This window comes from Semicossyphus pulcher, unplaced genomic scaffold (genome assembly GCF_022749685.1).
Source record: "Semicossyphus pulcher isolate SPU_LCO1_2020_fin unplaced genomic scaffold, fSemPul1.0.p SCAF_13, whole genome shotgun sequence".
NCBI lineage: Eukaryota > Metazoa > Chordata > Actinopteri > Labriformes > Labridae > Semicossyphus > Semicossyphus pulcher.
In genome coordinates, this window is record NW_027211637.1 from 16,197,027 (window position 1) to 16,220,655 (window position 23,629).

The following is a 23,629-nucleotide window of genomic DNA, read 5'->3' on the forward strand; positions in this document are numbered from 1 at the left end:
AAATCATCTTTCTGAGTGGGGTCAAGGGCCATTTGACTGAGACATGAGCTGAAAGGTGATGTTAATTTTGGGAATATTTCTCACCAATAATGCAAAAACACAGCGTACATACATATTGATTAAATGCCACAACTTTGTGCACATAGAAAATCCAGATGCAAATGTGTTCCAGGAGGCGGCTGCATGCTCTCTCAGTAAAGTTAACGTCTCTATAATGATGCATTACAGTTTGCAAAGAGCGTAACAGTTCTGAAATTGCAAATTAAAGTTAGTTTTATCATAATTTACTACAATAGATCTTCACTGGAGTGTTACCAGAACAGTCCACAATCCAAGCTGTTATTCGGGCAATTAAATGTGGAGAGCTTTCGATTAATCAGACTCCTTCCAGAGTGCAGTGAAAGTGAGCGAGCAGGAGAGGAGGAGAGCGAGATCCTCCCTCTGTATGCTGGACCATGTCTCTGAGCTGAAGGCGAGCAGAGGAGCCGAGGTGAACGGAGGGGGGGAGGGGGGAGGTGGAGGAGGTGCAGGGGATAACTGGCCCTGCTGGGAGGGAGGGAGAGACACGGCTAAAGAGAGGGAGGGCGAGAGGGAAGGAGAAGGAGAGGGCGGAGCAATCGGACAGATGACAAATTGTGATTAATAAATGCGCTTCAGGACAGCAGTGTGGAGGCTTGTTATTAATAGAGAGAATTAGAGTGGCTGTGCAACTCAATCTGCACACTGTCACTCTGCATCAGGCCCCATAATCAAAGCCTAATGAAACAGCGCAGCACCAGGATGTAGACCCATCCACAACTGTGCACTCTGCCTACAAATCTGCACTTATTGTACAGTAAACACACATGCTCAGACGGTAAGTGAGGGGGAACATGATGTCTGAATGCAGAAGGGTTTTATGCATAGTGTAGTGGGTGTGAACGAACAAACCACACTTTATATTTGAATGATCTCACCTTTAAAATTGGACATATTTGCTATGATGCAAGAGCTCTATTTATTTCTCTTTTAACCTCATGATTTATCCCACAGCGGCTTTATTTTCAAGGGTCAAACCAAATACAGTCATCAGATTTTCATTCACATTTTACTCTTAATTTAAAGACATGACTGTAAATCCAATTTCCTGCTTTAAAACATGCCCCCAAATCACCTCCTTACATCCCTAACGACCTCCAAATTGATTTACAGAGACAGTAATCTACATGTTAAAGAACGGGAGCTTGATGGTTGGATTGCTGTCAGCGGTAACTGTGGAAGACGTGAGCGGCGGTCCCCAGGGGGATCGTCGGCCCTCCAGGCAGCTGCGTGCCTCTTGGGGGACGATATGTCATCATCCCTCAGAGCTGATGCTCAGTATGTGTTGGTCACACTCCCAGCGCTGGTGTCTTCTGTGTTACAGTGAGACCATCTCAAATCAAAACACAATATGTCACATATATATATCACTATAGCACTGACAGAGCTGTGATTGCTCCATTTCTTACCGCTCAGGAAATGTGGCGTGTTTTGTGCCATGAATTTCACAAGTTAAAAACACAAGTATGCAGTTATTTAAATGTTGCCGTGTCTGGCTGAGCTGAAGAGTTAGTGGACATAGCAGCTATAACAGAAGAGAAATATAACACGAGTTATGTAGCAATAAATAAGTTCCTCTTGTTTACACAGAAGAGAGGAGAGAAAATGCAGAGCCGGAATTATGCAGGCGTGTGCACAAAGACAGATTTATTCTCGGTGTAGCATAATATATGAAATTAATTATTAAACAAACTAATAACTCAAACAGCCCACTGATTTTCCTATGGCCTTTTTATTCTATCAGGGTGGGTGACATGATAGAGCAGTCGCATGGAGTAAGAAAGGACACACTTCATTATAATAATGTTGATATTTCAGGTTAGTGTGAACGCTAAAGGGAGCAAATGAAGAAGGGAATAGAGAGAGAGAGGGAGACAGACAGCTGAGGACATGCGCATATTTCAATATTAATCACCTCAGTAATATTTTAACAGGCTTTAAAAATCCAATCCTGAGCATATTGCCTCTGACTGTTGGCAATGATTAGCTACCTCATGCTGCTGCTCAGGACCTCTGAGCACTGTTCTAACAGGCCAGACTGACTGACCCGCAAACTGGGACTGACACAGCGTTTAACTCGTCCCTGGGCCGCTCAGCCTACACCAGCATTCCCCAATGGTGGAAAATATCATCCAACATCCCGCGCGCGCCACCTCAATTTCCCACTAAATCCAACCCATCCCTGCAAAAGCACCTTAAAAGTCTCCGCCTCTCCACGTCTGGAGGGGGATCAGGCGGGGTGATCCCTAACATTTCCAGACAGTGGTCATCAGATGTGAGGAGGGAGAGGTCGAGGAGGTATGTGGTTGATGAAAAGGGAGTCATCAATAGTGCATGTAGACCTATCCCCCTTTCTGCCATTAAAGTTTAAAGACGCAGATTTGCGCTTGTGCCTGTCAGACAGGTGACACAAGACGCAGAGGAAATATGAGCTGAAGATGTTTCTGATATAGAAAGAGAATGTGACTGTAATCTTTAAGCCCACATGGATCACATTTTTTCCCAGCAGCCTTTGCAACAATGACAAAATGTTATACAACACAAAACAAAGCGCATCATTACTAATGGTGCACAAACTCTTTCTAAATACCTGCATACGCTCATGTGTGTACATGTGTGTGTGTACGCAGAGCGCAGGCTGTCTATGTGTCTGTGTGTGAGGGTTGAGGTAAGGGAAAAAGAGCAGCACAATGTGTGGGGCAGGGTGTCTCACTAATGAGGCTTTATAGCTGTGGGATGCGAGTCACACACACACACAGACAATGGTCTGGGGAACATTTAGTGTCTCCTCTCCATTCCTCACACATCATGCTGAGGCAGCTTTTACTTAGTCACCCTCCTCTGTCCTCGCTTCCCCGGCAGACGCAAGATGAAAACATCTGCCTTCGTTTCGCAACATTTTATCAAACATTTCTCTGGCAAAGACTTTGCCTCTAACAACAGGTGAATGTCAGGCTAACAAGACGCAGATGGGAGGCAGCGTGGTGGTGTAGCTCACATCTCATCAGTCTGTATACAGTGGAATACAATTACCGTTTCATCTTGGCCCACAAATAACAACAATGTATAATAAAGTTAAAAATGTGATTAAATATAATTGGAGGGTGGATGCTAGTCCTGGCTTTAGGGTGCCAATAAATTACTTTATCCATAAATAACGATGTGTGATTTTATTAGGCAATGAAGAGGAAAATAAAATTGTAGCATGATATAGATGAGTAAAAGAGAGCGAGAGGGAGAGAGAGAGAGAGAGAGGGAGAGAGAGAGAGAGAGCTCTAACAGGTGTGACTCGGACTGCCCATGGACCAAACGCTGCGTAAAGACATACAGTGGACAGCCACTGTGAATGGGAGCGTCAGATAGCAGCGCATCCCTCATTTGGATCCGACCCAAAAAGTATTCTTGCAGGTATTTTTCTGGGCTTCACTTCCTCTGAAATTGGCGGCTTTTAAATTCTCCATTTTTCTACCTGGAAAGAAGAGAGGGGATTAAGCGCTGATTAAGAAACTCTCGTCACTTTCCCGGCATCTCCTGCGCGCCAGTCGGCTAACCGGCTCCCCGTTTGGCACTCCAGCGGTCCAAAGTCCTTAAATCATTTTGGTGGGACGCGGACGGAAGTGATGCTCACAGTATTTTAACCTGCAGGGATATTTTTGGATTATAAAGAGCAGATGGTGAGTTTTTCTTTGTCTTTTTCTTGTTTTAAATGTAATATGGCGCTGTGGATGCTCACTAATTTTATGTTATTGGGACGCAACAGCTTTAAAACAATTTACACAGTTGACTTGTTTATAAATAAAAATGTACATTTTTATTTTAGAAAATTATACTTTTGATATTGATATTATTATCTTATTTTCAACTGTTGAATTAAAGCTGGTAAATTACAGTTAAATATATAACTGTGGTAAATAAGGTCATTGAGTGTTTTTGCTCTTTTTGCTGATATTTCCAGATGCAGATATAGCAGATATAGAGGAGGGATCTGTCAGAAACACAGCCAGCGTGACAGGTTACCTTAACCTGCCTCGGTTTAATGTGGACAGTGGAAACAGGATGAGAGTGGGAACTGTGTCAGGAGAAGATCTGTGATCTGTTACTTTCTTTTGTCATTTGTAGTCATGGCATTAAGTGAGACTTCCACATGAAGTGACATCCTGCTGCTTTGTAGGGGTGATTTCTCTTTGAAACAAACTGCAAATCATTCTCCAAGAAATAACAGACAGTACCTCCGCTCCCTCCTCAATGAGCTGAATGTGGCACCAGTCCCTTTTTTTCAGCCTACTTTACGTCATGGTGTCTGTCTGGTGCTGAAATTGAAACTGATCTGGGGGACAAGAGGGGGAAGTCAAAAAAGGTGAACCAGCCTTCTTCAGCAAAATTATGCTCTTTGGTCACCACGAATCTGACTTAAACACTGTGGTGTGAGACGTTTAATCTTACTAAGCACAGATTTTTAAATCACTTGTCTCTGAACCCTTGGACATCTTTATCCTTCCTGAAGGAGCCTCTCAACCAGTTGTTTTCCTCCGGGCTGTCTGCCATTTTACATTATCTCTCATACTTAGCCCAGTGTTTCCCCCCTTAAATCCTTCCTCATCTTTCTTACGTACTGGTTCTCTGAGCGGCTTCAACCTGGCCGGCACGATTCCAGCCAAGGGGGAAGAGGACTTCCTGACGCTGGCCGCCTCGCGGCTCAGCCGCAGGAAACGTGTTATTGGAGCTGCTGTAGGTGTGGCCATGGTTCTGATTCTGTTGGTGGCTATTCCCCTGCTGGTCCACACGACCAAAGGGAGGAGCACCGCGAACGCAGGGAGCCATTACGAAATGCTCGGAAGCTGCAGGATGGTATGTGACCCCTACGCCACGGGTCAGCCTGGCCAGGAGCTGACAGCTGTGTCTCCGCCGCCCCAGGATTACTCTGGGAAGAAGCTAAAGTCTGGGCTTCGAGGGCCTCCAGGGATCCCTGGCCCTCAAGGAGCACGAGGACCCCCTGGAGAGCCAGGCAAACCAGGGCCGCAGGGGCCCGCAGGTCCAGGTCCTGATGGCTACTCTCCCTCGCTCTACACGCCCAAAATCGCCTTTTACGCAGGGCTGCGCAAGCAGCACGAGGGGAATGAGATACTGAAATTTGACGATGTGGTGACCAACGTGGGAAACTACTACGAGCCAAGCACCGGCAAGTTCACCTGTCCTCTGCCCGGCATCTACTTCTTCACCTACCACGTTCTAATGAGAGGGGGCGACGGGACCAGCATGTGGGCAGACCTGAAGAAGAACGGACTGGTTAGTAAATGTGTGTGTATGTGTGCGTTTGTGTGTGTGTGCAGGGCCGTCAGAATGGGGGGAAAAAGGAAGACTACGTAAACTGAGCCCTGATGTGAGTCGGGCCCAAAAGATGCTGGAAGGGTTCGGGGAGTGGGCCGCAGAGCATGCACAGGTCTAAGACATGTTTTGCTTCGCCCCTGTGTGCGTGACAGTGTGTGTATAATGGTAGCTTTGTATGTATGTGTTTGTATATATGCACACACACGACCATGCAACAGATTTTTTCCCACTGTTGACCGTCCCACGTTACCATTGACTCACATTCACCTCTGTAACATTGAGCTCTTCACATTCAGAGCACATTCCACTTTGGCAGGCGCCTACAAACAGCCAAAGAATGAAAGAGAAATCTTTCTCCTCATTAAGAGGAATTCATGCTATACAGTCTCAAATCACAGCCACAGATATTTGCATTCCCACATGTACTCCGGCTAAATGACAAGTGGCAGAATGCAGCCGCCGCCACCAAAAGGAACAGTCTAATTAGTAAGTATCATACACAGAGCTTGATTATCGCCTAAACAGAAGTGCAAAAGAGCACAGGAGAAATGTCTGTCAGTACGTGGGCCAGTCAGTTTACACCTCAGCGAAATAAATAATGAATGTAAAATTGACAGTCCACTCATCCACTCCCTCATTCCCCAGACACTAATTAAAGACAGAGGGGCTGATGGGGGGGGGGGGGGGGGAGGAGGAAAGGAGAGGTGGGATAAATCACACGGATTTCATCGGAGGACTCCAAATTCAGGAAACATTCTGCAAGTTGCTTTTTACATTCATTCATTCATTCATCAAGGACTTCAAATGCAAATCGTCTCACATCAGACCTCCCTCTCTCTCTCCAGACCTGAGGTGAACCAAGGCCTGCTCAGACACATATACTGTTTGGCTCATTACCACAGATACTAATAAGGTTGATTTAAACTTGATTTGGTGTTAAAAATAATGATTTTATATGCTTTTGACCACAGAAGCGATGGTGCGTTTAAGGCCGCCTGCCTGTGTCCTATATTGTCATTCAAGTCATCTTAGCCTGCTGAATCATTTATACACCTCAGATTAGATCCCTGAACCCCCGCCATACTTTCCACTCCTCACCCCTCCCCAGCTTGTCCATTGATTCACCATTAATTATCTTTTCACTCAGCTCAATCATTTAACATCACCCGGGTCCGTTTGGTACCTGTCAGGCTGCCTCTTAAATATCTGTTAAATAGAGACCTCACCTAACAGGTATGCACCCGAACAGAGCTGCAGGTAGATGAAAGCGGGGTGCAAATGAGGTGCTGCAGAATGCCTGATCATGTTTGGAGTTACTGAAGCCCTGAGGCAGACGGGTACTCTGCCTGTCAGTCAGTGGTGAGGGTTTACTAAATGGGCAGTGTGACCGAAAGGTTGCATTACTGACTGTAGAATCAAACGGCCTGCTTTGCCATCGCCGTAGGTGCTGCGGCTTTATTGGATATTTTGTCGGCCCTCTGGGTTTTTATTAATCCAAACAAACAAACATAAAAAGAAGAAACGCCACAAATTTCTCTTTCCGATAGCGTTGTAACTTTTACACCTAAACAGATGAGGTCATTTATAACCTTGGGTTTGTTAGGCAGCCACTCCAACAGATCCAGGGCTCAGACAGATTGAGCGAGAATGAATGAAAAGCAGGAGACTCGACATGACAGGGACATGCTGAGACGTCCGCTCGGAGACAGTGAGAGGGCGAGAAAAACAAGACAAGTGAGTTGATGTGAAGATCAGGGGTGGAGCAGAGGAAGATAGATGACTTAATGGAGTCGTGGAGACAGTGGGCTGGTAGACGAGGCATCGGGGAGGCTGCTGGTGAAGGCCAGGATGAGATCGGGGCGCGATGACCAATGGACACCCACTCGACATGTCTCGGCTTGACAAGTGATCAAGGCCGGGAAGAAAAAGAGAGAAAACTTGTTTAGAAACTTGCTCAGTGCACCAATTACAGGTAGAGACTGTGTGAAAGCAGCACATTAATTAATGCTGGACTCTAATGTGTCTTTGCTACTGGTGTTAAAACAGGCACACTGTACTCTGCTGCAGTGTGACATGAGAGCGCTGTGATGCGATGGATCTCAGGAGGATGTGCTGACTGTAGCAGGGCTTCCATGGGATTCCTATAAGATCCGATACCTATTACCTCCACTAACACCCCGCTCTGTAAAGCCCACCTGCTCACACCTCAATCTAACTTTCACGAATCATTGCAGCATGACAGAGCTTCAGAGGCTGGGGGATTTGTGATTGAAGGAGGGGGTCACACTTCAGTCGCTCCTACCTGTCTGTAATTGACTTACAGTACAATCACGATGCATGATGGGCATGAACGTTTGCTCAACACTGTTACACCCTATTTGGGAACTCTTTGCAGATGATGGATCTATTATTGTGTTATCATTGAATCTAGCTTTAGATATGCACTTCTTATTGGGCACAAGATGTGCTAATGCTAGCACATATTCCATCATGTATCAAATGCTAGTGCAGGCATGCTTTTATTACTTCATACGCCTGTCTCTACAGGACTTCCCTCTGTCCCCTCATTAATCCACATGTGATCTGTTCACCGACTTATTCCCACAATGCACCACTCATTGCATTAACCCGTCACAGACTTTTTTTATAGCCACGTTGAAGGTCAAGTTATTTCACACACGTGTTAAAATGTCATCACCTGCTGTAATGACCTGATGACCGCTACCTGATTTAACTCTCCCAGAACAGAGACGTAGATGTGGTGAAATAATTAGCCTCAGAGCGACATGTGTTCATGACGACATGTCAGGTGTTGTCTTTTTAGTAGAGCTCTAAATAAAACATCCCAACTGCCTCTAAAGAAAGAGTAATTAAAGGAAGTCGCTCCCTTTCATACTGTTGGCATTCAGTTAGAGATTACACACTGGAATACCGAGTGGCAGGTAATAGCAATCGAAGGTACGCTTCAATGCCACAGCCGCTTGTCGCCATGTAATCCCCGGGCTCCCAGAGGAGAGGGGAAAGCCTATTCAATAAATATTCTATTTCCACAACATCTTCCCCACCACCCCGTCCCCCAGCCCTCCTGCCATGTGCTGGAGTCCCTTAGGTAAGTTTAACAGCTACTTTTCTATTGTCTCCGCTCTAAGAGGTCAGTATATCACAGTGAATGAATCCTGTCACTTTTATTACCAGTGGAGCACAGCACCACAGATAAAAACAAGACTTCATATACCCACATCTCCCCGGCCTCACAAAATAGCCTCGCTTGATCAGTCTGTTACTCTAGGCCCCCCCCCTTCCCCCTTTCGTCAACCCTCAGGGCCCTTGTTTTTGTTTTTTCCTCCCTCTCCCTTCTTTTTGTCCATCCTCGTCTGTCTTTGGCGCTGCGGCTCCACTTGTATAGAGAATGACACCGCAGCTGCTCCCCGCCACCGCTCCTCCCTCCCCTCTCCCACCACCTCGCCTGTGGCCCCCTCTGCTCCCAGGCGTGTTTACTGGAGGCCCTATAATGAAAGGGCTAGGCAGAGACAGAGATTGCCACGGGCAAACCCTGGAGGCCCCCTTTGCCTCACGGCTCACAACCCTTCCAGCTCCAGGATCAGCTCAGTGTGCTGCCTGGTTCACACGGATCAGTCTCTGTCCTCCAGCCGTATCCATCTCCTCCATCGGCTTCCCGTCTTAATCCCACCCCGGCTCCCCTCATGCCTCTCAGTCTCGTGTCTGCATTAATGGATGGCTGCATTATTCCTTCACGCACAGGGACATAAGCTGAAGCACCAATTCATATATCATATATTGGCAAAACAATCTCCACGCTGAGTGACGTAATATAATTCAGCTTGCACTTCCATGCATTAAGTCATGAGATCTGCAGAGGCCTGAACGGGGGGGGTTAAACATCTCCCTACATCTCCCTCTGTTCCACTGCTTGGCCGAAATAATGAGCAGGATGACATATGCCCGGTGTCGATAGGAAGTCACAACAACAGCATCGCTGTCAGCTGCAGCCAAAGATGCAAATGTGATATTGGCTGTCACTACACATGTCAAGCAGAGCAACAATATAACCTTTACAGATGACAATGGATTGGTGTCGTTATTTGAGAGATGGTCTTATGAGGGCCTAACAAAGGCTAGATTATGTTTCATTAGACTAATTGGGCAGCCTGGGCAACACAAGGGAGCCTAAACTTAAAAAATAATTGTATGGGTTTGATCATCGATTAAAATCCTCCGCTGAGTCTATTTTTTAAATTCTGTTTGTTCAACTTTTCCAACATAATGTGTTTTACAGTGCACACTTATCCTACATTCAAATGAGCAAAGCTGCACCCTTCTGCAGTGAGAGATATAGCTGTATAAAACACAAACCTGTGGATGTTGCAGGAGAGTAACAATAGCAATGCTGGGTTTTACTGTCGTTCGAGCTGCAAAGCCTCAGGACATCTATCTCTCTGCTCCCTTAATCAATCTGGTGTGGAGAGGACAGGGACAGGCTTTTCACTGGTCACCAACATGTTGGATGCAGCATCCATGGCCCACATCTCATTTAAGAGGAGAAATACGGAGATTGCACACAAGTCCAGGGTCGATACATGGTGGACAAAGAGCAGAGGAATGGGTGCAGGAAGCATATTTTTTCAGTTACAGTAATTCCGGCTCTCTTGCCAGGGGATTGACGGTTTTCAAATTGATGCATGCTCGTTGGGGAGAAAGGGGTCGCAGTGATGGGGATGACATGATGGTAGTTGAGTTGCAGATCATATTCGGTGGCTGTCATGGAGATGCGCGTGGCTTGTCTGGCTGCTGACACGGATTGAGTGCTCCCACCGTAGATGGACACCGAGGCAGACACAAGGCCACTGATGGCTGACATATGTCTGATGATTGGAGCGGCTACCGGGAATTATTGATACGACCGACTTAGGAGGTTTTTAGAAATGCAACAGTTTATGCACGTCACTTTCTTCTTTTTACCTTTGCTAAAGTATCTATCTGTCTATTGTTTGGCATTCGTTCTTAGCAGTGGGGCCATTTTTGCAATATTTAGATTAGAATCTGACTTTGAATCTGGGCCTTAAGATTTTTTACAAGACAAGTATTTAATCTAAGCTCCTAACATGCTGTGCCAATTCAAAAAAACATGTTATAATGCAGCCGTTTGCGCTCGATATGTTAGATTAAAAGTGATAATAGAGAAGTCTTGTTCCCTCTCCAACTGTAACCCTCATCCTGGCATGTGTATTTAAATGTCCACAATGAGTAAACCCAATTAAATGTGTTAACAAACAAGTAAAGATCCACTGCCGCTGGGTCAATAAGAGCAAACTCACACACAGCATGCAAATGCGAAACTGTCTGGCTGCGGCATAGCCACTCAATATCATGCATATCGAGCTGGGCCGGGATCATAAGCAACAGGTCAATAGCCGGTGTGGATAGCGATGCTGTTTCTCGGCCGCGCTAGTTTCCCCATAGACGACCTGTTGTCCCCGGTGAGTCTGCTTATCTCCACAACCCAATCAGATCTCCATCCTCGGCCCTTTTCCCTGACCCCCCCCCCCCATTTCCCAGCTGATCAATAAGAGGCAGAGTGGATGTGTTCTCAGTCCACCTCTGGGGTCACAGGTCACGGTCCCATTCCTTCTGGTAATCCAGAATGAATGTGGAGGTGATGTCACACTCATGAGAGTCTCATATAAAGGTTGTGAATAATTGATCATGTACCAGTCCGCAGAGGAAAATAAGATGTGAAAACAGAGATTTAGTTTGAAAGCGCTGAGTAGCTCCTGCCGCTTTTGACTAAGTAGCTGTGACATTTGCAAGTGTTTGTTCAGTTTCCTCCACGTTCTAATTGTCAATGCGTTTGTCCTCTGTGGGTGACAGGTAAGAGCCAGCGCCATCGCTCAGGACGCTGATCAGAATTACGACTACGCCTCCAACAGTGTGATCCTGCATTTGGACGTGGGCGATGAGGTGTGTGTGCAGCTGGACGGAGGGAAGGTCCACGGAGGGAACACAAACAAGTACAGCACCTTCTCCGGCTTCCTCATCTACCCGGACTGAGTCCAGTCCTTACCAAGAATGGACAGTAATATACACATGAGACACATTTACACACATGTACGTATGCACACACACATACAGACATCCTGGAATCACACCAGACTCCAGAATTAAGGATCGACGGCAAATCAGAGATAAAAGGGATTAAGTGGAGTTTTGTGATTTTGAGCCAATCGTCATGAGCGACGGCGTTTACTGGCCCTTTGTGTGCAAAATTCAGAATATGTACAGTATAGGTGGGCAAAACAATTGCACGTTGTGGCTCTGAAATATCTAAAATACCTTAATGTGTTGCATATTAACTGACATTGTGAGAACTAGAATATAACACCATCAGTCTAATTGTTTTTTAATGCAATAATGGTGGTGAGGGCGCCATTAATCAACACGACTGAGCTGAGGCGAACGTCCGCCTACGGTATACCGACACAGTATTTATCTCATACATTTCTGCTCTGCGGTTTCAGTGACCTCTGATCAAAGGCCTGCATATATTTAGCAACTCATCATTACGAAGAGAAAAAATCCCTCAAGTGGATTACAGCAGCCCTGCTGTGATTCACCCTGCATCGGGGCAGTCTTGATTAAAATAAGGCCATCTGAATAAACACGGATGCTTAACCCTTACTTCCTGTTTCCATCCTGACCTGACAGGATATCGTACAGTGAGATTAAACTAAATATGACACATTTTACGGATGGCACTTGTGTGTGATGAAGTTTCAATTGCCAAGTGCATTATTGACGATATTGTATGTGTGTGCGTGTGTCTGGGTATATCGGTATGAGTGGATGTATAGATACTGTAAGATAAAGAGGCAGTGGAAAGTAACAGCTGCGGTGTTTTATTTACATTAAAGGTTGTACGATACATTACAGACATGTTGCTGTAATTACACTGCCATACCGACTTAGTACTTTATTTTTGAGAACCCTGTCCAAGTCTCATCATATGTAAACAGTAATCCTGGATCGGGCTATCTGCTATGTTGAATAGGTTGAGTAGAAGATTGCTATTAAAATATCTATACCTACCTCGTCTGTGTTTTTGCGTCATGTTTTGTTAGCTCAGTTTTAATTTGTTACCACTCCGCCTGCGACTCAATTGGATATATGACACGGCTGCGTGGACTTTACATCAGAGATCGAATCAGCAGTGGCCGAGCACAGCAACAACATGGATTTCCAATATGTCTTAAGACACTGTCTAAGACACAAACATTCATACCGCCGTATTGATCCCAGCTTATAATACACCCAGGATCTACAAAATCCAGCCAATGTATACATTTTAAATGTAACAGTACAGTGATCAATTGTGCAAACAGACGAAATTGGTTGGGTGTTCAATAAGGCTTGACGTTGTTTATCAGGGTTTTGAACCGAGATAATTTGTTGGAAAGGGAACCAATAACTAGAAATGCATTGAGGGAATTGGTGAAATCTTCCTCAGATAATATCTGTACGTCGCTCTGGATGTATTGATAATGCTGCAGTGATTTTATGTAAGCCATGTTGTGCTCGCTCTCTGACCAGCAGCCTCTTTGAACACATCGAGTGCTCCAGTTAACAGACTCAAACACCCAGTTTAATCACCTCCTATATTTATTATTCACAATAGGGCTGACACTAACGAATATTTTCATTGCTGAGCCACATGATTAGTATTTTCTCAGTTAATCAACAGCCTGTCAATGTCAGTGCTCGAAAAAATCAAATCCATCTCCATCTCAATTTCCCAGAGTGCAATGTGTCTTTCTTCAAATGCCTTGTCATGTCCGACTAACAGCTAAAAAACCCAAAGACATTTAATTAAACATAAAATAAAGAAAGAAACCAAAGTTTTAACATTTGGATTCTTGGAACTCCATTAAATGAATTACTTGCTTCATCAAATTAAATGAGGATCAATTTTCTATCCACTTTTTGGAACCAAACAGGATTTATTATTGCTATTTATTTGTCTTTGTGCTAATAATCTGTACAATCTATTATTCTAGGTGTTTTTCTTTGTTTTTGCTAATAAGCCAACATAACCTTCAGCCAGCTATTAGTTTGTTTAGAGGAAATGTTTCCGCGATACATTCACTGTCTTAAGGTTAACTCATAATCTGTAAACAACACTTTGCTACACAGGGTTTGAACTGATTAACACGTATATTTGAAACCCTAGGTGCTTTTATCAGACCAATGATAGTGCAAAAACTATTTGACACACAACCACAGTGAGTGGATAAAAAGTTGCTACACTGTGTGTGATTTTCTACACTTAAAATGCAAATGAATTCTATATTTTCCGATATACTTCAACAGTTCCTATACCAGGTAGAAGAAGACATCATCTCCATGTTAAAGAGAAAGAATCTTAACATTATCGGCAAAAAGAAAAGTGTCTAATTGGAGTACAGAGCTGTTGGCATTCTAGACTTAAAGGATTTAGTGAATCTGTTGCTCCTGAGCGGAGAAAGAGGGATGTAGCGGCGGCGTGCCCGGGCCCAGCCCCCGGCTCTCCCTCCTGGCAGATTCCAGTTGAAAGTTAATTGGACGGGGAGAGGTCTGAGACAGGCTGCGCTGAGGCCCATTAGTGATTCCCCTGTCGAATGCAGAGCCACGAGGATCACAGACTCACAAATAGGAGGATTAAAATAATCAATAGCCTTGACTTCCATCGACCACACATACACACACGCACCGAGTAATTAGTGGACAACCTATTCAGCAGTGGACTATGACACCCTCCCGAACCTTACCCCACACACATAAGCTCCACACTCCACTGGCTGTGGGACCTAATGAGGGGGAATAGTTGTGGCTGCTTGTGAAGAAAATGAAGAAAAGGTCAGGAAGCCACCAAACAGCCTTCTGCTGCTCATAACCTGGTGCTTTGTCGCACAATGATTTCTCTTAACATTTCTAGAATGGCCACAAAACATCTAAAATTAAACACATTTAGGTTTATATTTGAGTTAAGTCTCTCTGGACGGCCGCGTCCAACAGGTGCTCACAATTTCCTGTAAGAGCAAATAGTTATGAATAAATTCTACATTTGTTTTACGCAGGTATCAAGAGAAGATCCAAATATTCCTCTTATATTATAGACAGTATATTTTGAAAGGAAAGTGACTCTGTTATACCTGATTCCAGCAGCAACACTGCCCTCTTGTGTCGATGGAAAAACATCAATGCTTGTGCAAAACCTAAACATTTCAGTTCAGTGTGAATCAAAGAAATCCACTCAAAACAAGAAAGAGGTTCTTAGAGGAAATATTTATTTAAATGCAGCAACAAAAGTGGGGGAGGATTAAAAACATGGGAACCCATTTGAAATGTCTCTTTCTACTTCATGATAGTCTGACCCTGAATGCACCAGTTACTTGCAGAATCAGAGGAACATGTCCCTCAGCCAAAGCAAGTCTTAGCCAATGATACAGTAGGTTGCTGACAGCATATCTATATATTAAAGGTTCCTATCCAACAGTTACAGTATATCATTATCAATTTATGTGGTCATAAGTGCTGCATCTGGGAATGTTATTGCAAACAACGCAAACACAAAGACTCCTGAATGCATACAAGTTGGTCACATATGTTTATGAACCTAGCTGGGTTCATTTGTGGTATTTCTCTAGGGAATGTAAAGGCACTTTTTAAATTAAACGTGGAACTAATCCATGGAAAAGGTAGAGGGGGGGCTGTAGAAGCTAACTGCAAAAAGAGGTTACACGTGACAGGGTAAAAAAAAAGAAGAAGTTGGAAGCTCTTCGTCTTCACCCGTTCATGACCATCCTGACCAGCTCTGTGAGGGAGAGAGAAGAGAGAGAAATCGTCAGACTTGTGGTCGAGATCTCAGCAGAGAGCCCCTCCAACTACAGCATGTGGCCCAAAGGCCTCCTCCTCATCCAGCTTTGATGAGCCTGGGTGGGAGATGCTGCATTTGAAGGCAGGTTCCCCAGAGGAAAGAGGGAGTTGAAAAGGGTAAATGAGAGAAAGAGGTGAGTAATCATCTCTATCTCCTATAAAGCCGAAGCGTCTGGCCATGTCTATGATCCAAGAAGAGCTGGTTAGAGAAGCCATCTTCGCTGTTTGCCTTCCTCTAGTTGAGAAGCAGGAAAAAGGGGAGAAGATCAAGGGAGCTACAGTCCAGTCAGATAGCGGCCAGCTAAAAATTCAGTTTCCGTCAGTACAGAGGAGAAAACAATCAGCACAAGAGCAACGCATTGTAATTCTCTGGTTAGTAGAAAAAGGGACTGGTCCACTCTCCCAAAGCTGGTGGCAATTCTCCAAATGACAGACATGGCTACTGTGTTACAGTCTATTTTATCAGCCTGTGCAAAGAGCAGCACCTCTACCACCAACAGAGGAAGAAGTATATTTAAATCGCACCAATGACATGCAAATGAGATTAGAAGAGCTGTCTTGTGACGTCGAATAACTCGACAGCCACCAGACTTTCCCTGAATGAGACCAGTCACTTCCGTGTGTGTCCACCTTATCCCCTTCTAAACTGAGGGGAGTCCCAGACACATGCAGAGGGGCATGCTGCAGCCAGGGGCCAAGACAGAGGGCTGCAGGAGAGAGAGAGAGAACAGCAGGAGGCTACACATGGGTCAAAGCCTCAGGACTGAAGATGAGAGGGACCACCAGGCTTTCCCGCAGGCACCTAATGGGTCAAATCTACTTTGCAAAAGCATCTTAGTTTTGTTTGCCGCAGTAAAGAGGACGACTACAGCTGATTAGTGTTAGGGTGGCCTAATGGGGAAGGATTATTTAAAAACTGAAATGCAGGAAAGCCTGGAGGTGCCATCTCATGGTATACCAAACGCCCGTACCGGCCCTCAGCCTGACATGATGTGGCGGACAAAAGCTGTGGAGGAAGAACAGTTAACACACTGTGAGCAGGTTGACATTTACACATTGCCACGACGACGCATAATAGAGCACATGTAAGTAGACCCACCTCATCAACAGACAAAATCAAGCATTACTGTAGTGAAGTAGTTAAAGGTGCTTCGAATGATCACCCTTTGATTGTAGTGATTTATAGAAAGACGATCATTTGTGACAGCTTCTCTTGGCAATCACACAATATTTCACACGTCAACACAGCACACTTACAGTGTAAAGCACGAAACAAGGGTTCATCAACACTCTGCAAAGACTGAGTACGGCAGTTACATTGAATAGCTTGCAGATCCAAAGCAGCAGCATGGTTTCACACACCATCAGCCTGATGACAGCATATATTCCATTGTGTTAATGCTTTTACCTTCATAATTGATGCAGCCGTTTGCATCTTCATGTCCCGCCAAGAGCGTCTCCACTTCCTCCTCTGTCATTTTCTCACCTGAGAATGGAACACAGACACATTTTTTGATATTATGTTGCTGTTGTTACCAAGATTTCTAATTAAATGGGACAGCAAAAGGTTTAATGCTTTTAGAAAAATTAACAATAAAGTAAAATAAAAGTAAAAAATAATGAATATATTAAAAATACAATTGCATACCTTATGATGTCCTACCTATTTTTCATTTACTTTAAAATTACATTTAGAGTATTTTATGGGAAGTGAAAAAATGGAAACCGTGTACATTAAAGAACCCTAAATAGTCTTTCTAAGCACATATCTATTCAAGGGTGATGAAATGCAACTTGCCTAGCGTTGTGAGGACGTGACGAAGCTCTGCTCCCATAACTGTGCCGTTGCCCTCTTTATCAAAGACACGCAGTCCCTCCACAAAATCCTCCATGGAGCCTTGATCTTTATTCTTAGCGATGGTCTGGAACATGGGCAGGAACTGCTCAAAGTCGAGCATCTTGATGTTCATCTCTGCAAAAAAAATAAGAACAAAAGAAATTAAAAAACAGGGCAATCCTCAGAATTTTGTTTTTTCAGCAGTCACAATAAATTCTGCACATTAAAGATATTTAACTCCTATTAAGTTTAGTTTTGTCCTCTCACCCTCGGCCTTGGGGTTCATCAGGACCTTAAGCACCTCAGCGTTGACAGGGTTCTGTCCCAGGGCCCGCATGACATCCCCACACTGGCTGTAGCTAATCCTTCCCTCTCCTGTCCGGTCGAAGAGCAGGAAAGCCTCCTTAAACTCTGCAGGATACATACACACACACACACAGGAAATTAGAGAAGGAATATAAAGAATCGTATTAGAGATTATCAGGCATGGATAGAAGGATGGAATGAGATCAGAAGTGAGGAGAAAATAGATTTAGACAGAAAAGCTACAGATTGTGAAGTAAATGAGAAAAAGCAGACGAGAGAACGCGGAGACCATGACAAGTGTTTGAACTGAACCATCTGGTTTCTGCTGGTAGGGTTGTGAGAAGGCAGGTCACACAGCACCGCACTGAATTACAAGAATATGTTTCAAATGCCACTCTTGGCAAGTTAGTCGAGCTAGTCTCCCCAGGTTAATAGATGTACTTATAAATGGTAAACCTCTAATGGCAACCCCAAACTCATGATGAGCTGGCAAGAAGGCGTCATTATTATTTTCTATTTGAAAGACCTAAAAATCAGCTTGCTCTGTTCTCTGTTGGTTGACAAACACACCTCTAACTTCCTCAATTGAGCAAATACTGAAAGTGTGTGCCGTCTAGTCAGTCTGTGACTTCTTCACTACACATCAACAAAGAGGTAGCGCAACATCACCAAAGCAACATCACCTGCTTTGTCATCATTGCTGCAATTTGTAAATGCAAACACTTTAGGAATTAGTCTCTAAATACGTTTGAATTACAGGAAATTTTAAATGTACTTTTAAGCATGTATTTCACAGCTAAAATAAGGCCCAAGAACAAACAAACAGATACGGATTATGTATGTTTACCCCTTAAATACAGTAAGGGGTGTATATTTGTCAGTCATATTCAAACTATCTAAAGTGGCCTTCATTTATCACATGCAAAAAATATCTAACCAACAAAATGCATTCAATTAAAGAAGAAAGAAAGAAACATCCTGTTATGCAACTCTTGGGTTTCAGTTAATGTCAGTCATCTGTAATAACCTGTCACTCATTTCAAGAGTAATGTCAGTAGCTCACACTATTTTAGTTATTACTTTAACCAGATACAGCCACAGTAGCCTTGTAGTTTGCTTGGAAAATATTCTTTCCAACATGTTATAAAGCGTTATAAAGACACCCTGTTTGCCAACTCCACTTTCAAATGAATATTTAACATCATTAAAAAGTCAATAAGAAAACACAAGCTCCCCGAGCCTTCCAAAAGATACTCACAACAATGTAGTGAGTATTTACTTTAGCAGTTCTTTTAAAGTGGGATTACCCAGACTTCATCAACCGTCAGCAACGATGCAATCTTGTCTGTCTGACAGAATTGATTACAAGGTTGATTAATGTAGCTTTGATCTAAAATCAGCCATTGTTGTTGGGCTAAACAACCAAACTTAAAGATAAGCTAACATCAAGCAATCCTGGAGACATGCAGCTGGATTACACAATATCCGGGCAGAAGTCTGGGCCTAATGTTGTGAGACAAGCTATTCCCTAAAAAAGTTCAGCCACTGTTGTTGAGTTTTTCCTGTTCTGAGGAATGTGCCTCTTCCCTTCTGGCGTGTGAGCACTTTTCCCAACACCATATTTGGTATTAGAGGAGTGGAGGAAAGTAGGAGGAGAATGAGAGTAGCTATGGCCTATTATGTCGACGGTGATTAAACAAACCAGCCCGAGGACAAAACACAGCCACCGCTGTATCCAGCACCAAAAAAGGACACACTCATGGAGATGATCCGCTTGGAAGATAACAAGCAAAGTTTATGGTAAACTGACAAAACCAGGTATGACTACACGACTTATGAGTACGGATACAAGCTTGACTATGTTTGGATTTATAAGTGGTGCTAATGCATGGCTGACCACAGACAAAACACTGCAACACACGATCAAAGCTGGTAAGTATTATATAACGTTATATGCAAAATATGACGGATTTTGACGTACCAATCAACAGTGCAAAGCGACTATCATTCACATATTAAACAGACTTCGTTTATCCAAAAAACAACATGCAGATCACACCCTAAACACTTCGAGATAGCCATCAGTGTTGTGCTCAGGCGGTCCCCCTTCACTGACTTACCATGAATCTGATCCAGGTTAAATTCAATCTGGAAAGGACAAGCAGTTGCAAGTGGAAAGTGGTGAAACAGTGCGGAAATAAAGAAGGAAAAGTAGCCTTAAACCACGACTACCGTGACAGGCGGGTACAGAGCAGGATGATATGAAGCTACAGGGCAAAGTGTCATCTGAACAAAGCAAGAATGAAAGCGTGCAAAAGTAACATCACAAAATCAAAACTCACCCATAATTTGATCTTCCGAGAAGTCAGACTGTTCAAAGAGAAATTAGGCGACATGAAAATGGTTTCTTCTGCAGCGCAGCGCAAAGCTAGCTTGGGTTGCTGTGTAGGGCTTTTGAACATATTTTTCAGTTAGCTAGATTTACTCAAACCAGCTATTCTCTGACTACAACACATTCAACAATGATTTATGTACTCGCAGATATATTACTGACATAGATTACGTTATCGTTATATTGTTAACTTTATCTACCGTGTAAGCTAATGTTAGCATCTCAAAAGTTCAACTTCCGCTAATAGCGACAAGCGAGCCAATTCGTGCATTCAGACTCATTTTGATTAATATGCTAACCCATTGTCTTGAAACAATAAGCCAATTATCTAAACGATGGAACAAGAAGCTGGTTGAATCGAGTGGAACAAGTAAAAAAAGACCCACCATGGCTGTTCGCTGAGGTGTGTCCGAGGCGTCGGCAAACCAAAGAATGTGTGACGGCTCGCAGGAAGGGCAGGGTGACAAAACCAATCCTACCAGCGGTGCGTCATGACGTACAGCACGCACGACGTCCTAGCAGCATGGTGGTAGGCCGAACAGCTACTCTCCTTATATAGCAATGTAAATCTAGGTATGGTTTGTGTTATTTACTGTAGACCTACAAGAGTTTTTATCCCTTAAAACTTGTTTAACTACACATTTTATCACTGAGGCGACATGGAATAAGTAACTTCAGGGGTAAAGTTAAAGCTAAGCCTCAACAGAACAAAGGTAAGAAGGCTCAAGTCACTTACTCTGGCCAGTATACCTCACATAGCCGACTTCACATACTTACAATCCCCATCCCAGGTGTAGCTTTGCCCATACGAGCAGAATAATTTTATTATTAAATTGTTCAGTGGAGATCTTTATCTTATTTTTAAACAGTCTGGTTTTACCTCACAAATTGAGTCAATGTACTCAATGCTGATGCCTAGGGGTTGTTGCTCATTTAGATTAACTTTGTTGGATTGTTCAAAGGGAGATTGTCTCTTTGTGGCGAGTGTTGATTTTGATGACTTTGACCCCATCATGCAGGTAAATGAATGCACAATTACAGTTTATTTTTAGGCTTTTCCTTTAGGATGTGAGTGTCTGGCCATGCAGGAAAGATGGATTACTTTGGGTCTGCCATGAGATCATGGACTGATTCCACATCTCTTAAAAGCCTGGCTAAAGTGATGTTGTTGCCCAGCAGGAGCTCTGGCCTCCTGTCATGTCTGGGCTGCCAGAAGCCATGGCCCACATATACCTCCACAGGCTAAATGGGACAGACTTGCTACATAAAATCATGCAGAACACACAGTGTGACACTTACTGCACATGAAGATGGAAACAAAGCTAAAGCGCTGTAAAGTACATAAAACAAAGACTAATGTGGGCATCAGTATGGATTTTAGGTTTTTACTTAAAGTTTTAGTTTGGTTATTTTGCTACTTGTAATAATTGCAAGGAACAAGCTGTTCATACTAGCACATACTGTGGCAGGAAACAGCTTCTTTCTCCCTAAGGAGGCCACTGGCTGACTGACAGCCTCACTCTCAGTGCCCTATTTCTTTGCTTAGCTTAGATTCAGTCTTGCAACAGATCCCTGCTGACAGCTTTGTCTGTTTATTTGCATCAAAATCAAAGAGAGGAACTATTTGACACCTGACAACAAGTTACTGTTGTGTATTTCTCTCTGGATGAGATTACAAAACACTAAATGATTAAGATTAATAAGACACGATTTATAAATATAGTCCTAATTTATGAATGCTCCACATTAGCTTTGTCTTAAAAAGTCTACTGTAGTAACTTCACTCACCTCCAAAGTGCTGGGGTCAAATGGTGCATCAGAGGGACGCAGCATCCTTGGTTTCTGCTCCAGAGCCGGTTTGGGAGCTGCAGGAGAAGCAGGGAGGCAGGGGTACGGAGGACCCAGTCTGGGTTGAGACGTCGGTGAAGGAGACTTCTTAATGGAGGGTTCTCTTTTAGGAGCCATTCCCGTCATCCCAGAAAGCAAAACTCAATGTCAGATCTCTGCACCAGCTAGCACTGAGGCTCCTGAGAGAGGATATCAAGCTATGAAGTAAAGTGTGTCAGCTATGCCGGTCCTCTGAAGGGATGGGGAGGGGTGGGGTGATGATGATGCTGATGATGATGCTCGGGGACTGGCAGGTGGATGAGGCAGAGGTGGAGTAAGGGATAGCTTGTGAGTGAGGTTGTGAAACAAAGCGTAGGAGTAAAAGAGATGAAAGTTGGAGTGTAGAACAAAGAGGGGGATGGATATAGATGGAAAGAACCAGGATCCTCCTGTATGACTCTGAGCACGTGCTTTTATCTGGGTCGTAAATTAGTGTAAGTGTAGCAGCAACGTGAAGGGCTTCTGTGTCAAGCTCGATACACAGATTTTAGCCTGAATGACAGCATCTTATTTTTCTGTAGAGGTAGAAGTGGTGTTAGAAATACTGTGACTCATTAATACCCATCATGCAGCTAAAAATAGGATGTTCTAGCATATTTACATGCTCTCTTTTTCTCTGCTCCCCAGATAATCTCTCCCTCCGACAGAGTTGCTGACACTGATGCTACATTCTTTAGAGCGGAGGTATGTAAAAGGAGTGAAACAGTGCAAAACGATTTTAACAAAATTTGGACTCTAGGAAATGTTTTGCTCTTTAAATGGCTGAGATTGAATGTCTATGATTTATACAGAACATATAGCCTGAAGTAGGGGTGGGAATTGCAGGGTAACTCGTGATACAATACACGATACATGGCCCACAATAACGACAACATCACGATACAGCGATTCTGTGATAATTGATATATTGCAAGACAATCATGTGGTGTCAGTTTCAAAGAATTTGACACAAACTGAGATGAAACAATGTACGTGTTTTCAGTGCGTAAATTAAATTTACAGAACTATGGAACAGCTGGCGCATCTCTTAACTTCTTCTCAGCGCTGTCCAACATGATCTCGCCATCTTCTTCGTCTTCTTTTATCCTGCGGTTAACTTCTTCTTCTCCCAATTCATTTCCGTTCATGTTACCCTCATTCATGTCTTAAGCACCACCGTGTGGAGTCATGAAGTAGTGATGAGGTGAGTCAAAATTGTAGGCAAATCTGTTTAGAGCGCCATTTATTTGTATAATAGAATCTCGATATTTGTCGCCAGACTATCAATAATTTTATTGCCCGAGTCTGTACGACGATATATTGCCATATCGATACATTGTCCCACCCCTGGCCTGAACAGTGCATATGGAACTACAAGTGGCCTGTCATATTAAATGTCCATACATGGATGTAGCAATTCTTATATTTTTGCGAAATGTCACACTTTTACTGTCACCAAAAAAAGCAAAGCTTGCCATTTAGATTGTAAAAACACGTCTGAATAAACCGAAATATATATTTGTACTTGGTGTATTTGACAGATTAAACAAATCAACAAAATATATTTCTTTATCCATATGTGGTTTTTACACAGATGGAATGTGATACATTATTAACTGTAATAGATACAATTAGATCAACCTTAGTTTTTCCATTTTACGCTATTTTACACTTCTAGTTCTCTACAGTTAAGAGATTAAACGTTTTACACCCATACATTTGGTTTTAATTTTGTATAAAGCAGAGTCAATATACACAATAAGACGATTTAATACATAGCTGCAGTCATTTCATAAAATATGATCCATTATCCAACAATCCAACCTCAACCAGCTACACCATTACGATGCTGTTTACACTGTAATGCACCAGAGACCATACGTTATTAATAAGAA

The 23,629-nt window shown here is 43.5% G+C and overlaps 2 protein-coding genes across 4 annotated transcripts; one reads left to right on the plus strand and one right to left on the minus strand.

Moving 5' to 3' along the window:
* Positions 1 to 4,812: 4,812 nt before the first annotated feature.
* On the plus strand, positions 4,813 to 11,568 carry c1ql4a (complement component 1, q subcomponent-like 4). Its single transcript, XM_069660422.1, has 2 exons — positions 4,813 to 5,364; positions 11,296 to 11,568. The coding sequence occupies exons 1-2, from the start codon at positions 4,819 to 4,821 to the stop codon at positions 11,473 to 11,475; spliced, it is 726 nt and encodes a 241-aa protein (XP_069516523.1). The 5' UTR covers positions 4,813 to 4,818; the 3' UTR covers positions 11,476 to 11,568.
* A 3,155-nt stretch (positions 11,569 to 14,723) lies between these two features.
* LOC138589269 (myosin light polypeptide 6) lies at positions 14,724 to 21,833 on the minus strand. Of its 3 annotated transcripts, XM_069659478.1 has the most exons (7): positions 20,255 to 20,335; positions 19,819 to 19,846; positions 17,438 to 17,581; positions 17,132 to 17,305; positions 16,742 to 16,819; positions 16,305 to 16,339; positions 14,724 to 15,271 (listed from the first exon to the last, which is right to left on the minus strand). In XM_069659478.1, exons 1-6 carry the CDS (start codon positions 20,255 to 20,257, stop codon positions 16,311 to 16,313), a joined length of 456 nt encoding a protein of 151 aa, XP_069515579.1. In that variant the 5' UTR covers positions 20,258 to 20,335; the 3' UTR covers positions 14,724 to 15,271; positions 16,305 to 16,310. The 3 variants fall into 3 exon arrangements, with proteins under 3 accessions (XP_069515579.1, XP_069515578.1, XP_069515577.1); XM_069659477.1 differs by lacking the exons at positions 16,305 to 16,339; positions 19,819 to 19,846; positions 20,255 to 20,335 and adding exons at positions 19,597 to 19,624; positions 21,657 to 21,833; XM_069659476.1 differs by lacking the exons at positions 16,305 to 16,339; positions 20,255 to 20,335 and adding an exon at positions 21,657 to 21,833.
* Between the last annotated feature and the right edge of the window lie 1,796 nt (positions 21,834 to 23,629).

Coding starts and splice junctions, on each gene's coding strand:
- c1ql4a (XM_069660422.1), top strand. CDS start 4,819: ATGGTTCTGATTCTGTTGGTGGCTATTCCCCTGCTGGTCCACACGACC. Junction 5,365..11,295: donor ACCTGAAGAAGAACGGACTG/GTTAGTAAATGT, acceptor TGTGGGTGACAG/GTAAGAGCCAGCGCCATCGC.
- LOC138589269 (XM_069659477.1), bottom strand. CDS start 21,833: ATGGCTCCTAAAAGAGAACCCTCCATTAAGAAGTCTCCTTCACCGACG. Junction 17,582..19,596: donor TAACCTGGATCAGATTCATG/GTAAGTCAGTGA, acceptor TGTATCCTGCAG/AGTTTAAGGAGGCTTTCCTG. Junction 17,306..17,437: donor GATGAACCCCAAGGCCGAGG/GTGAGAGGACAA, acceptor TTTTTTTTGCAG/AGATGAACATCAAGATGCTC.